This window comes from Oncorhynchus mykiss, chromosome 27 (genome assembly GCF_057628025.1).
Source record: "Oncorhynchus mykiss isolate SJ-2025 chromosome 27, ASM5762802v1, whole genome shotgun sequence".
Lineage (NCBI taxonomy): Eukaryota > Metazoa > Chordata > Actinopteri > Salmoniformes > Salmonidae > Oncorhynchus > Oncorhynchus mykiss.
In genome coordinates, this window is record NC_143048.1 from 7,581,509 (window position 1) to 7,595,443 (window position 13,935).

Consider the following 13,935-nt stretch of genomic DNA (forward strand, 5'->3'; position numbering starts at 1 on the left):
GGTACCAGAGCGCCAAGTCAAGGTCCAAAAGGCTTCTTAACAGCTTCTATCCCCAAGCCATAAGACTGCTGAACAGCTAATCAAATGGCCACCCTGACTATTTACATTGAGCCCCCCCCCCCTTAGTTTTTACACTGCTGCTACTCGCCGTTTATTATCTATGCATAGTCACTTTACCCCTACCTACATGTACATATTACCTCAATTAACCTGAACCCTGGCATATTGACTCAGTACTGGTACCCCCTGTGTATAGCCTCGTTATTCTTATTTTATTGTTGCTCTTCAATTTTTTACTTTATTTAGTAAATATTTTTCTTAAAACGGCATTGTTGGTTAAGGGCTTGTAAGTAAATATTCGGCGCACGTGACAAATAACATTTTATTCAATTTTGATGGACTCACCCGTGCAATAATAGTGGTTAACATGGTTTTTACCCTACACTTACAAGTATCTGTAAGGTCCCTCAGTCAAGCAGTGAATTTCAAACACAGATCCTACCACAAAGACCAAAGGTTTTCCAATGCCTCACAAAGAAGGGCACCTATTGGTAGATGGGTAAAAAAAAAAAAAGCTGACATTTAATATCCCTTTGAGCACGATGAAGTTATTAATTACACTTTACATGGTGTATCAACACCCAGTCACTACAAAGCTACATGCATCCAACTCAGAGAGGAAGGAAACCATGAGACCAATGGTGACTTTAAAACAGTTAGAGTTTAATGTGATAGGAGAAAACTGAGTTTGGATCAACAAAATTGTGGTTACTCCACAAAACTATTTTTATTTTTTTATTTATTTTTTTTGTTGAATTTTACCCCTTTTTCTCCCCAATTTCGTGGTATCCAATTGTTGTAGTAGCTACTATCTTGTCTCATTGCTACAACTCCTGTACGGGCTCGGGAGAGACGAAGGCTGAATGTCATGCGTCCTCCGATACACAACCCAACCAGCCGTACTGCTTCTTAACACAGCGCGCATCCAACCCGGAAGCCAGCCGCAGGATAATAACCTAAAAACAAGGCCAAATATACTGTACATTGGAGTATCTTACCAAGATGACATTGAATGTTCCTGATTGGCTTAGTTACAGTTTTGACTTAAATCGGCTTGAAAATCTATGGCAAGACTTGAAAATGTCTGTATAGCAATGACAGAGCTTGAAGGATTAAAAAAAAATTATAACGTGCAAATATTGTACAATCCAGGTTTGCAAAGCTCACAGCTGTAATCGCTCCGAAAGGTGATTATAACATGTGTTGACTCAGGGGGTGTGAATACTTACGTAAATAAGATATTCCTGTAATTCATTTTCAAAACATTTACAAACATTTCTAAAAACATATTTTCACTTCGTCATTATGGGGTATGGTGTGTAATGGGTGAGGAAAACAATATATCTAATCCATTTTGAATTCAGGCTGTAACATAACAAAATGTGGAATAAGTCAAGGGGTGGCAGGTAGCCTAGTGGTTAGAGCGTTGGACTTGTAACCGAAAGGTTGCAAGATCGAATCCCCGGGCTGTCATTCTGCCCCTGAACAAGGCAGCTAACCCACTGTTTCTAGGCCATTACTGAAAATAAGAATTTGTCATTAACTGAATTGCTTAAAGGTAAAAATAAAGTATGAATATTTTCTGAAGATGTCGACAGAGTTCTTTGCCCTTCCAGGGCTGGTTGTCCATAATGAATCCCTTAGTGGTCTCCTGCATACATCCATTTCAGTTGCTTGGAGTTTTTTTTGTTTTCAGTGTGTTTGGAGGCGTAATCGCTCACTTTGCAGTCTTTTTATATGGCACTCACATGTATGAAACATGTAGCTCATGCATCGGGTATACTCATGCATCGGGTATACTCGTTTATCGGGTATACTCGTGCATCGGGTATACTCGTGCATCGGGTATACTATATGTATCCTAGTCAACAGTGGATAAGGTACTAGTGGTCAAAAAAGTTAATTCTCCAAACCCTAAATCCCGAACCCCTTCCCCCAAATGTCTGCTCTCCCACATCCATCCATCCCTAAATCCCATTCTCTTTCCTGCCCCGAGTCCCACCTCCACATAAGAGGCTGGAGTATAGCTTGGGCTGCAAGGAAACAGAGGGCAAGGGTTTGGGAGACTCCCTGTGGTCGTCAGGGGTTAAGGAGAAGGTGCAGTGGGCCGTGTTCTTCACCGCTCCCCCCGTGAAGCGGCAGCGCAGCAGCGAGCGGAGGTGGCGGAACACAGACTTGCGGAAGATGATGAAGACCCAGGGGTCCACGATGGGGTTGAGGGCCTGGAAACGGAACGCCAGCAGGTTCTCCTGGTCGTCACCCACCGGCTCGATGGCATTGGCAAAACCGGCAATCTGAGGAGGAGAGACATAGAGAGAGAGAGAGTTAGATATTGAGGAGTTTAGTTTATTAGGATCCCAATTAGCTATTGCACATGCAGCAGCTACTCTTACATTTCAGCCACCTCATTCCTTTCCTCCGTCTTCAATCCCCTTATTTCCTGTGATATATTCAATAAACAGCCCCATAATTGATTACGTGGCCTGATTGAGTGGTGTCGTGTCACAGCGTAAATTTTTCCCTGTTGCTAAGGCCTGGGAGTGAAAAGTAATAACCCAAAAGACAGAGTGGGAGCAGCCCAGGGACCATTACAGGTCTGAGCCGTGCCAAATCAGCATGCAGGAGGGAGTAGGAGCAGCACCGCGCTCTCTCATCTCCACCATAGGCTAACTAGCCAAAACAGACAATGTCCTGTAACGCACTGACGGACATTATAAAAAGGCGGAGAACATTGTGCAGACACTGTGTCTGTGTTGGCCTATTGCCACAACCACAGTGAACTAATGTCTCTGTAGAAATTTAGCAATGCCTTTAATGGAAGTGAATCCCCACATTGCACAACTGATGTCAAAATAGTCACACAGACACATTATTTTATATCCCCGTGGGGACCTAAAATTATTTTCCACCCAAAATCCTATTTTCCCTAACCCTTAACCTAACACTTAACCCTAACCTTAACCCGCAACCCTAACCACTAACCCTTTACCCTAATCCTAATTGTAACCATAACCCTAAACTTAACCCCAAAGCGTCCTAATCAAGAGGACTAATGATGGATGTAGGGGACCACAGATATTGTAATTCATTCCATTCATAGGAGTGGAGGATTCATTATAAACACAGCATGTTTTCCCTGATTCAGCCGTTCCCTGATTCAGCCGTTCCCTGATTCAGCCGTTCCCTGATTCAGCCGTTCCCTGATTCAGCCGACCACACAGCGAGCTGTGACTTTGAGAGCTGGTGAAAGCCAGGCTAATATATTACAAGGCCTCTAAGAATGATGGTTACAAACTAGGAACCTGTTGAACAGTGATAGATGAATACATAATAAAAACAGTTTCATGGTGACGGTGTCCAGGTGGGATGTCACACATTTGTAACCTTTATTTAGGTAGGGGAGTCCCATTGAGAACAAGGTCTCTTTTTTTGAGGGAGCCCTGCATTATAAGACCAAGCAATTATACATTCAAGGCAGGAGCCTAGGAAACATACATAGAAGAATATGTATATATTTTTAAACACAATCATAGAAAATAAAAGAAAATGCAAGAAATGTGATTTGGATGTGTACTGTGAAAAAAGCCTAAGATGGTGTTTGTTGTTACGTGTTGGCAAAACATCTCACAAAAACACTGCTACTGTTGCCACCTTCTCCTTGCCACCCTGCCACATATGGTCCTCTGGGCAGACCTGGTATCCTTTAAGAGGGACACAAATCACGGGCACTGTCACTGAGTGTGGGTTTGGAACGCAGGATAGATGAGAGGCATTAGCCGCTCGTTAAACATGCTCCATACTAATGAATGTGTGTGGTTTATAAGGCTCTGTGACAGGCTGCAGTAGCAGTGCAGTCTGGGGGGGGGGGGGGGGGGGGGGGATCCATCAGTTGGAAAAGGCATATACAAGAATCATACAACACATGCACCCACACCTAAGGGTGCATCTACCTGGGTACAGTCTGTGTGGGGCCAGAGCAGGGCAACATGGACCCATATAGGCCATTTGGTGCTGTTGATGGCCTTTGCTATCAGGAAACAGGCCCCATAATGGAAGTCCATAGTGGCCTATTAGTCTCCATTTGGCTCCTGGAGAACTGTTGCGCCCCTTCTCCTTCAGATCCTGTTTCAATGGGATGATAAAGTTATGTGTCTGTTCATCTCAGAGACAGCAAAGCAGTGGATCCCAGAGAGAGAGAGAAAAAGAACCATTTCCTGTTTTCATGTATCTTTGTGACCAAAGTCTTGATGATACTGTGTTAATTTGCCGTCTAATTCTGACTACAGGTGTTCCTGGGAGTGATAAGACAGAGTGTCGAGTGACTTTCAAGTGTTTCAAAAATCAAATCAAATTTAAATTTACACATATTTAACTAAATGTTATTGTGGGTATAGCAGGGTAAACAGGCCGTGGCTCGGGTGGTTCATGTACTTGATGATCTTTTTGGCCATCCTGTGACATCGGGTCCTCTATGTCTCCTGGAGTACAGGTTGTTTGCCCCCGGTGATGCTTTGGGCAGACCGCACCACCCTCTGGAGAGCCCTGCGGTTGCCGTACCAGGCGGTGATACAGCCCGACAGAGTTATCCTCAAAGCAGGCAAAGAAGGTGTTTAGCTTGTCTGGAAGCAAGACCTCAGTGTCCACGACGTGGCTGGTTTTCCCTTTGTAGTCCGTGATCGTCTGTAGACCCTGACACATACATCTCAAGTCTGAGCCGTTGAATTGCGACTCCACTTTGTCTCTGTACTGGCGTTTTGCCTGTTTGATTGCCTTAAGTGGGGAATAACTACACTCTTTGTATTCGGCCATATTCCCAGTCAATTTGCGAATGCTGCCATCTATCAACGGTTTCTGGTTTGGGTAGGTTTTAATAATAACAGTGGATACAACATCTCCTGTGTATTTGTCAATGTTATTCTCAGAGGCGACCCGGAACATATCCCATCAAAACAATCTTGACGAGGCCTCCCGGGTGGCACAGTGGTTAAGGGCGCTGTACTGCAGCGCCAGCTGTGCCTGGGTTCGCGCCCAGGCTCTGTCGTAACCGGCCGCGACCGGGAGGTCCGTGGGGCGACGCACAATTGGCCTAGCGTCGTCCGGGTTAGGGAGGGCTTGGTTGGTAGGGATGTCCTTGTCTCATCGCGCACCAGCGACTCCTGTGGCGGGCCGGGCACAGTGCGCGCTAACCAAGTTGGCCAGGTTCACGGTGTTTCCTCTGACACATTGGTGCGGCTGGCTTCCGGGTTGGATGCGCGCTGTGTTAAGAAGCAGTGCGGCTTGGTTGGGTTGTGTATCAGAGGACGCATGACTTTCAACCTTCGTCTCTCCCGAACCCGTACATGAGACAAGATAGTAGCTACTACAACAATTGGATACCACGAAATTGGGGAGAAAAAGGGGTAAAATTAAAAATAAAAATAAACCATCTTGACGCATGGATTTCGATTGGCCAGCGTTGAATAGACCTTAGCAAGGGTACTTTGAGTTTCTGCCTATATGAAGGGAGGAGCTAAATGGAGTCGTGATCAGATTGGCCGAAGGGAGGGCCTTGTAGGAATTTCAAAAATTTAAGTAGACATATTTTACCAGTGCGAGTTCTGCAGTCAATGTGTTGGTAGAACCTTGGTAGCGTTTTTTTCATATTTGCTTTGTTAAAATTCCCAGCTACAATAAATGCAGTTTGTATAAAGTCCAGTGTAGTTCTTTGAGGGTCGTCGTGGTATCGGCTTGAGGGGGAATATACATGGCTGTGACAATAACCAAAGGGAGTTCTCTTGGGAGGTAATACGGTCTGCATTTGATTGTGAGGTATTCTAGGTCAGGTGAACAAAAGGACTTGAGTTTCTGTATGTTATCACAATCACACCATGAGTGGTTAATCATGAAACATACACCCCCGCCTTTCTTCTTCCCAGAGACTTCTATATATTTCTGTCTGTGCGATGTACTGAGAATCCAGATGGCTTAATGGACGGGGACAGTATATCCCGAGAGAGCCATGTTTACGTGAAACAGAGAATGTTACCATCCCTGGTCTCTCTCTGGAAGGAGATTGTGGCCCGGAGCTAGTCTACTTTTTGTTATCCAGAGACAACATTAGCGAGTCATATACTCGGAAGCAATGGATGGTGTGCACGCCTCCTGAGTCAGACTAGAAGTCCACTCCGGATGCGGCTTCTCCACCGGCTGTGTTTTGGAGCAGCCTTTGGAATAAGTTAAATCGTCCTTGGGGGGGAACGATCAAGGATCCAATTCGGGAAAGTTGTATTCCTGGTTGTAATGCTGGTGAGTTAACGCCACTCTGATATCCAAAATATATTTCCGGCTGTATGTAACAACCCCCTAAAAAATGTTTGGCCTAATAATATAAGAAATAACAAAAAAATATACAAAAAATAAATATTGCAAAGTTGCTTAGGAGCTAGAAGCAGAGCTGCCATATCTGTCTGTGCCATGAACAGGAGAGGCTATAAACCAAGGTATAGTGCATTCAGAAAGTATTCAGACCCCTAAACCTTTTCAAATTTTTTACGTGACAGCTTTATTCTAAAGTTGATTTTTAAAAATGTTCTCAATCTACACACAATACCCAATAATTATGAAGCAAAAACAGGTCTTTAGAAATGTTTGCAACTTGATAAAAAATTTAAAACTGAAATATCACGTTTAAATAAGTATTCAGACCCTTTACTCAGTACTGTGTTGAAGCACCTTTGGCAGCGATTACAGCCTTGAGTCTTCTTTGGTATTACGCTACAAGCTTGGCACAACTGTATTCGGGAAGTTTCTCCCATTCTTCTCTGAAGATCCTCGCAAGCTCTGTCAAGTTGGATGGGGAGCATCGCGTGTTCGATCGGTTTCAAGTCCGGGCTCTGACTGGGTCACTCAACGACATTCAGAGACTACGAAGTCACTCCTGCATTTTCTTGGTTGTGCTCTTAGGGTCGCGCCAGACTGCCCTTCATTACGCACACCTGTCACCATCATTACGTGCAGCAGCGCTCATTGGACTCACTTGAACGCCTTCCCTTTGTTGATTGCCCCGTCTATAACTGTATGCTCCTCCGTTTGTTCCCTGTGTCAGCATTAATGTCATTATGTGTTCTTGTCCAGACGCTGCCCTGTTCCGTTCCATGTCAGTTGATAATTAAAATGTTCACTCCCTGTACCTGCTTCTCATCTCTACCAGCGGCGATCCTTACAGAAATCGCTGTTCTATCATTCAGCCAATGTGTGGTGTTCAATATAGGCCTACATTCCATGAGGGGCTTGACATGAACCTGTTTATCCACTTTATCCGACTTAACTTCCACGGGACGAAGTTAAGTTGCGCGTAACTTAGATGCCATATTGGTCGTCACAATGTCTTTGATCTCTATTAGATCTGTGACTCTCCCTTTCCTCAGCCTGTTATTATGGTCCATCCTCTGAATGCAGGCTGAAAGGTTACAAACATGGGCTAACCTGTGTGTCAGTGCAAGCGTTCCCCCGAAGCCCCCCGAGACGTTCCTATTCGGTGGACATTAATCTATGGGTGTCCATAGGGGTCTTTCTATACTCTATTCTCGGAAGCCTGATTGCTTGAGAGTTTTTAAATCTACTTAGTACTGAGAAACTGGTGTGGGTGGGTGTTGAAGGGAGCTAGACTTCATATGATAAATACCCTTTTTAACCCTATTCCCCATAGCAAAACCATTATGGAGGAAAACGTCTAGATGTCTAGCTCCCAGACAAATGTGCATGTGCATTCTATCAGTATCTGTCAATTAATTAAGTCTGTCCACCAAAATTAGAACCAGTCTACACAATCCTTTTGCCATCTGTCTGGGGAATCCATCTGTCTGTCTGGGGAATCTGTCTGTCTGGGGAATCTATCTGTCTGTCTGGGGAGTCTGTCTGTCTGTCTGGGGAATCTTATCTGTCTGTCTGTCTATCTGGGGAGTCTGTCTGTCTGTCTGGGGGATCTATCTGTCTGTCTGGGGAATCTATCTGTCTATCTGGGGAGTCTGTCTGTCTGTCTGGGGAATCTATCTATCTGTCTGTCTGTCTGTCTGTCTGGGGAATCTGTCTGTCTGTCTGTCTGTCTGGGGAATCTATCTGTCTGTCTGTCTGTCTGTCTGTCGAGTCTGTCTGTCTGTCTGGGGAATCTATCTGTCTGTCTGGGGAATCTATCTGCCTGCCTGCCTGCCTGCCTGCCTGTCTGTCTGTCTGTCTGTCTGTCTGTCTGTCTGTCTGTCTGTCTGTCTGTCTGTCTGTGTCTGTCTGTTAGAAAGGCCAAAGGCTATAGAGAGAGTTCAATGCATCCATTAAGACTTGTGCTCAGCAGGCTTCTGTTTATTGACTGGTAACAATAGGGATAGTTATTGCCCAGAAGGCTTAATACCCAGGTCTGTCTGTCTGTCAGTCTGTCTGTCTGGGGAATCTATCTGTCTGTCTGGGGAGTCTGTCTGTCTGGGGAATCTATCTGTCTGTCTTGGGAGTCTGTCTGTCTGGGGAATCTATCTGTCTGTCTGGGGAGTCTGTATGTCTGGGGAATCTATCTGTCTGTCTGGGGAATCTATCTGTCTGTCTGGGGAATCTGTCTGTCTGGTGAGTCTGTCTGGGGAATCTATCTGTCTGTCTGGGGAATCTGTCTGTCTGTCTGGGGAATCTATCTGTCTGTCTGGGGAATCTGTCTGTCTGTCTGGGAAATCTGTCTGTCTGTCTGGGGAATCTATCTGTCTGTCTGGGGAGTCTGTCTGTCTGTCTGGGAAATCTGTCTGTCTGTCTGTCTGGGGAATCTATCTGTCTGGGGAGTCTGTCTGTCTGTCTGAGGAATCTATATGTCTGTCTGAGGAATATATCTGTCTGTCTGGGGAGTCTGTCTGTAGGTCTGGGGAGTCTGTCTGTCTGGGGAATCTATTGTCTGTCTGGGGAGTCTGTCTGTCTGTCTGTCTGTCTGGGGAGTCTGTCCGTCTGTCTGGGGAGTCTGTCTGGGGAATCTATATGTCTGTCTGCCTGCCTGCCTGTCTGTCTGTCTGTTAGAAAGGCCAAAGGCTATAGAGAGAGTTCAATGCATCCATTAAGACTTGTGCTCAGCAGGCTTCTGTTTATTGACTGGTAACAATAGGGATAGTTATTACCCAGAAGGCTTAATACCCAGGTGTGTCTGTCTGTCAGTCTGTCTGTCTGGGGAGTCTGTCTGTCTGTCTGGGGAATCTATCTGTCTGTCTGTCTGGGGAGTCTGTCTGTCTGGGAAATCTGTCTGTCTGTCTGGGGAGTCTGTCTGTCTGTCTGGGGAGTCTGTCTGTCTGTCTGGGGAATCTGTCTGTCTGGGGAATCTATCTATCTATCTATCTGTCTGTCTGTCTGTCTGTCTGGGGAATCTATCTGTCTGTGTGGGGAGTCTGTCTGTCTGTCTGTCTGTCTGGGGAGTCTGTCTGTCTGGGGAGTCTGTCTGTCTAGGGAGTCTGTCAGTCTGTTTGGGGAGCCTGTCTGTCTGTCTGTCTGGGGAATCTGTCTGGGGAGTCTGTCTGGGGAGTCTGTCTGGGGAGTCTGTCTGGGGAGTCTGTCTGTCTGGGGAGTCTGTCTGTCTGGGGAGTCTGTCTGTCTGTCTGGGGAGTCTGTCGGTCTGTCTGTCTGTGGAATATATCTGTCTGTCTGGGGAATCTATATGTCTGTCTGCCTGCCTGCCTGCCTGCCTGCCTGCCTGCCTGCCTGCCTGCCTGCCTGTCTGTCTGTCTGTCTGTCTGTCTGTCTGTCTGTCTGTCTGTCTGTCTGTCTGTCTGTCTGTCTGTCTGCCTGCCTGTCTGCCTGCCTGTCTGTCTGTTAGAAAGGCCAAAGGCTATAGAGAGAGTTCAATGCATCCATTAAGACTTGTGCTCAGCAAGCTTCTGTTTATTGACTGGTAACAATAGGGATAGTTATTACCCAGAAGGCTTAATACCCAGGTGTGTCTGTCTGTCAGTCCGTCTGTCTGGGGAGTCTGTCTGTCTGTCTGGGGAGTCTGTCTGTCTGTCTGGGTAATCTATCTGTCTGTCTAGGGAGTCTGTCTGTCTGTCTGGGGAGTCTGTCTGTCTGGGGAATCTGTCTGTCTGGGGAATCTATCTGTCTGTCTGTCTGTCTGGGGAATATATATGTCTGTGTGGGGAGTCTGTCTGTCTGTCTGTCTGTCTGTCTGGGGAGTCTGTCTGTCTGGGGAGTCTGTCTGTCTGGGGAGTCTGTCTGTCTGGGGAGTCTGTCAGTCTGTTTGGGGAGCCTGTCTGTCTGTCTGGGGAATCTGTCTGGGGAGTCTGTCTGGGGAGTCTGTCTGTCTGGGGAGTCTGTCTGTCTGTCTGGGGAGTCTGTCCGTCTGTCTGGGGAGTCTGTCCGTCTGTCTGTCTGGGGAATCTATCTGTCTGTCTGGGGAGTCTGTCCGTCTGTCTGTCTGTGGAATACATCTGTCTGTCTGGGGAATCTATATGTCTGTCTGCCTGCCTGCCTGCCTGTCTGTCTGTCTGCCTGCCTGCCTGTCTGGCTGTCTGTCTGTTAGAAAGGCCAAAGGCTATAGAGAGAGTTCAATGCATCCATTAAGACTTGTGCTCAGCAGGCTTCTGTTTATTGACTGGTAACAATAGGGATAGTTATTACCCAGAAGGCTTAATACCCAGGTGTGTCTGTCTGTCAGTCTGTCTGTCTAGGGAGTCTGTCTGTCTGTCTGTCTGTCTGGGGAGTCTGTCTGTCTGGGAAATCTGTCTGTCTGTCTGGGGAGTCTGTCTGTCTGTCTGGGGAATCTGTCTGTCTGGGGAATCTATCTATCTGTCTGTCTGTCTGTCTGTCTGGGGAATCTATCTGTCTGTGTGGGGAGTCTGTCTGTCTGTCTGTCTGTCTGGGGAGTCTGTCTGTCTGGGGAGTCTGTCTGTCTGGGGAGTCTGTCTGTCTGTTTGGGGAGCCTGTCTGTCTGTCTGTCTTGGGAATCTGTCTGGGGAGTCTGTCTGGGGGGTCTGTCTGTCTGGGGAGTCTGTCTGTCTGTCTGTGGAATATATCTGTCTGTCTGGGGAATCTATATGTCTGTCTGCCTGCCTGTCTGTCTGCCTGCCTGTCTGCCTGTCTGTTAGAAAGGCCAAAGGCTATAGAGAGAGTTCAATGCATCCATTAAGACTTGTGCTCAGCAGGCTTCTGTTTATTGACTGGTAACAATAGAGATAGTTATTACCCAGAAGGCTTAATACCCAGGTGTGTCTGTCTGTCTGTCTGTCTGTCTGGGGAGTCTGTCTGTCTGGGAAATCTGTCTGTCTGTCTGGGGAATCTGTCTGTCTGGGGAATCTATCTATCTGTCTGTGTCTGTCTGTCTGGGGAATCCATCTGTCTGTGTGGGGAGTCTGTCTGTCTGTCTGTCTGTCTGGGGAGTCTGTCTGTCTGGGGAGTCTGTCTGTCTGGGGAGTCTGTCAGTCTGTTTGGGGAGCCTGTCAGTCTGTTTGGGGAGCCTGTCTGTCTGTCTGTCTGGGGAATCTGTCTGGGGAGTCTGTCTGGGGAGTCTGTCCGTCTGTCTGGGGAGTCTGTCCGTCTGTCTGGGGAGTCTGTCCGTCTGTCTGGGGAGTCTGTCCGTCTGTCTGGGGAGTCTGTCCGTCTGTCTGTCTGGGGAATCTATCTGTCTGTCTGGGGAGTCTGTCTGTCTGTCTGTCCGTGGAATATATCTGTCTGTCTGGGGAATCTATATGTCTGTCTGCCTGCCTGCCTGCCTGTCTGTCTGTCTGTCTGCCTGTCTGCCTGCCTGTCTGTCTGTTAGAAAGGCCAAAGGCTATAGAGAGAGTTCAATGCATCCATTAAGACTTGTGCTCAGCAGGCTTCTGTTTATTGACTGGTAACAATAGGGATAGTTATTACCCAGAAGGCTTAATACCCAGGTGTGTCTGTCTGTCTGTCTGTCTGGGAAATCTGTCTGTCTGTCTGGGGAGTCTGTCCGTCTGTCTGGGGAGTCTGTCCGTTAGTCTGTCTGGGGAATCTGTCTGTCTGTCTGGGGAGTCTGTCTGTCTGTCTGTCTGTCTGTGGAATATATCTGTCTGTCTGGGGAATCTATATGTCTGTCTGCCTGCCTGCCTGCCTGCCTGCCTGCCTGCCTGCCTGCCTGCCTGTCTGTATGTCTGTCTGTCTGTCTGTCTGTCTGTCTGTCTGTCTGTCTGCCTGCCTGCCTGTCTGCCTGCCTGTCTGTCTGTTAGAAAGGCCAAAGGCTATAGAGAGAGTTCAATGCATCCATTAAGACTTGTGCTCAGCAGGCTTCTGTTTATTGACTGGTAACAATAGGGATAGTTATTACCCAGAAGGCTTAATACCCAGGTGTGTCTGTCTGTCAGTCTGTCTGGGGAGTCTGTCTGTCTGTCTGAGGAGTCTGTCTGTCTGTCTGGGGAATCTATCTGTCTGTCTAGGGAGTCTGTCTGTCTGTCTGTCTGTGTCTGTCTGGGGAGTCTGTATGTCTGGGAAATCTGTCTGTCTGTCTGGGGAGTCTGTCTGTCTGGGGAATCTATCTGTCTGTATGGGGAGTGTCTGTCTGTCTGTCTGTCTGTCTGTCTGTCTGTCTGTCTGTCTGTCTGTCTGGGGAGTCTGTCTGTCTGGGGAGTCTGTCTGTCTGGGGAGTCTGTCTGTCTGGGGAGCCTGTCTGTCTGTCTGTCTGGGGAATCTATCTGTCTGTCTGGGGAATCTGTCTATCTGGGGAATCTATCAGCCTGTCTGGGGAATCTATCTTTCTGCCTGGGGAGTCTGTCTGTCTGTCTGGGGAATCTGTCTGTCTGTCTTGGGAGTCTGTCTGTCTGTCTGGGGAATCTATCTGTCTGTCTGGGGAATCTGTCTGTCTAGGGAATCTATTTGTCTGTCTTGGGAGTCTGTCTGTCTGTTTGTGGAATCTGTCTGTCTTTCTGGGGAATCTGTCTGTCTAGGGAATCTATCTTTCTGTCTGGGGAGTCTGTCTGTCTGTCTGGGGAATCTGTCTGTCTGTCTGTCTGTCTGTCTGTCTGTGGAATCTGTCTGTCTGCCTGCCTGTCTGTCTGTCTGTCTGTGTCTGTCTGTTAGAAAGGCCAAAGGCTATAAATAGAGTTCAATGCATCCATTAAGACTTGTGCTCAGCAGGCTTCTGTTTATTGACTGGTAACAATAGGGAGAGTTATTACCCGGAAGGCTTAATACCCAGGTGGGGACTGGATCTGCTGTGTATGCACCAGCAACGAACTAAAGATGTATCTAAGTATCCAACTACAATATACATAGACGACCTGTTGTATACAGCCTCTAATGCACCTTTACTGGAAAGAGTATTATGCTCTGAGGGGCACAGTTATAAAGTAAGCACAATATTGATCAGGCAGGCGCCAGTACAAACATCCCATCAGTGCCTGTGGTCTGATCACAACTCTACTTAGCCTGGCAACAATGCAGATACTGGGCATCGCAGACCAGAACTAATACAAGGTGGTTATCTCCTCTGTCAGAGGACAACTTCAGAAAGAGGGAGAGAGGGAGATTGAGAGCATTCTCCTTCAGCTCATCACAGATGATTATGACTCACCCACTTAAGAAACAGCAATGAAGCTACATTGTCATCCTGTGCTTTCTTGGCAACTATCTGCATATTGTTGCTAAATATCTGATAATTATCCTTGTATGGTAATCATAGTTAAGCAGTCTTTCTAACAGATGCCTATCGAAGTAACAAAGAACATATGTTGTCCAGTAAATTTGACACTTCTCTGACTTTATAGACCCATGTTTTCTCCCATCACATTGTTTTTGAAAACATCTACTTAAGTCTTGTTTTTCGAGCCCTGGGAACATGTATGCACACATCTGCACTCACACACACACACGGACACAGATGTGATATAGTGAGTGGTGTGGCAGCTTGGCTTTGACATCTTTCCACCCACT

At 46.8% G+C, this 13,935-nt stretch overlaps 1 protein-coding gene across 1 annotated transcript in view; it reads right to left on the minus strand.

Annotated features, from left to right (window-relative positions):
• Positions 1-270: 270 nt before the first annotated feature.
• The window catches only part of ptgir (prostaglandin I2 receptor), a 63,766-nt gene continuing 50,101 nt past the window's right edge, over positions 271-13,935 (minus strand). The window contains exon 2 of the mRNA XM_021587411.3: positions 271-2,354. Coding sequence (XP_021443086.1) covers positions 2,028-2,354 — 327 coding nt within the window. The 3' untranslated portion in view covers positions 271-2,027. The remainder of the gene's footprint in view (positions 2,355-13,935) is intronic.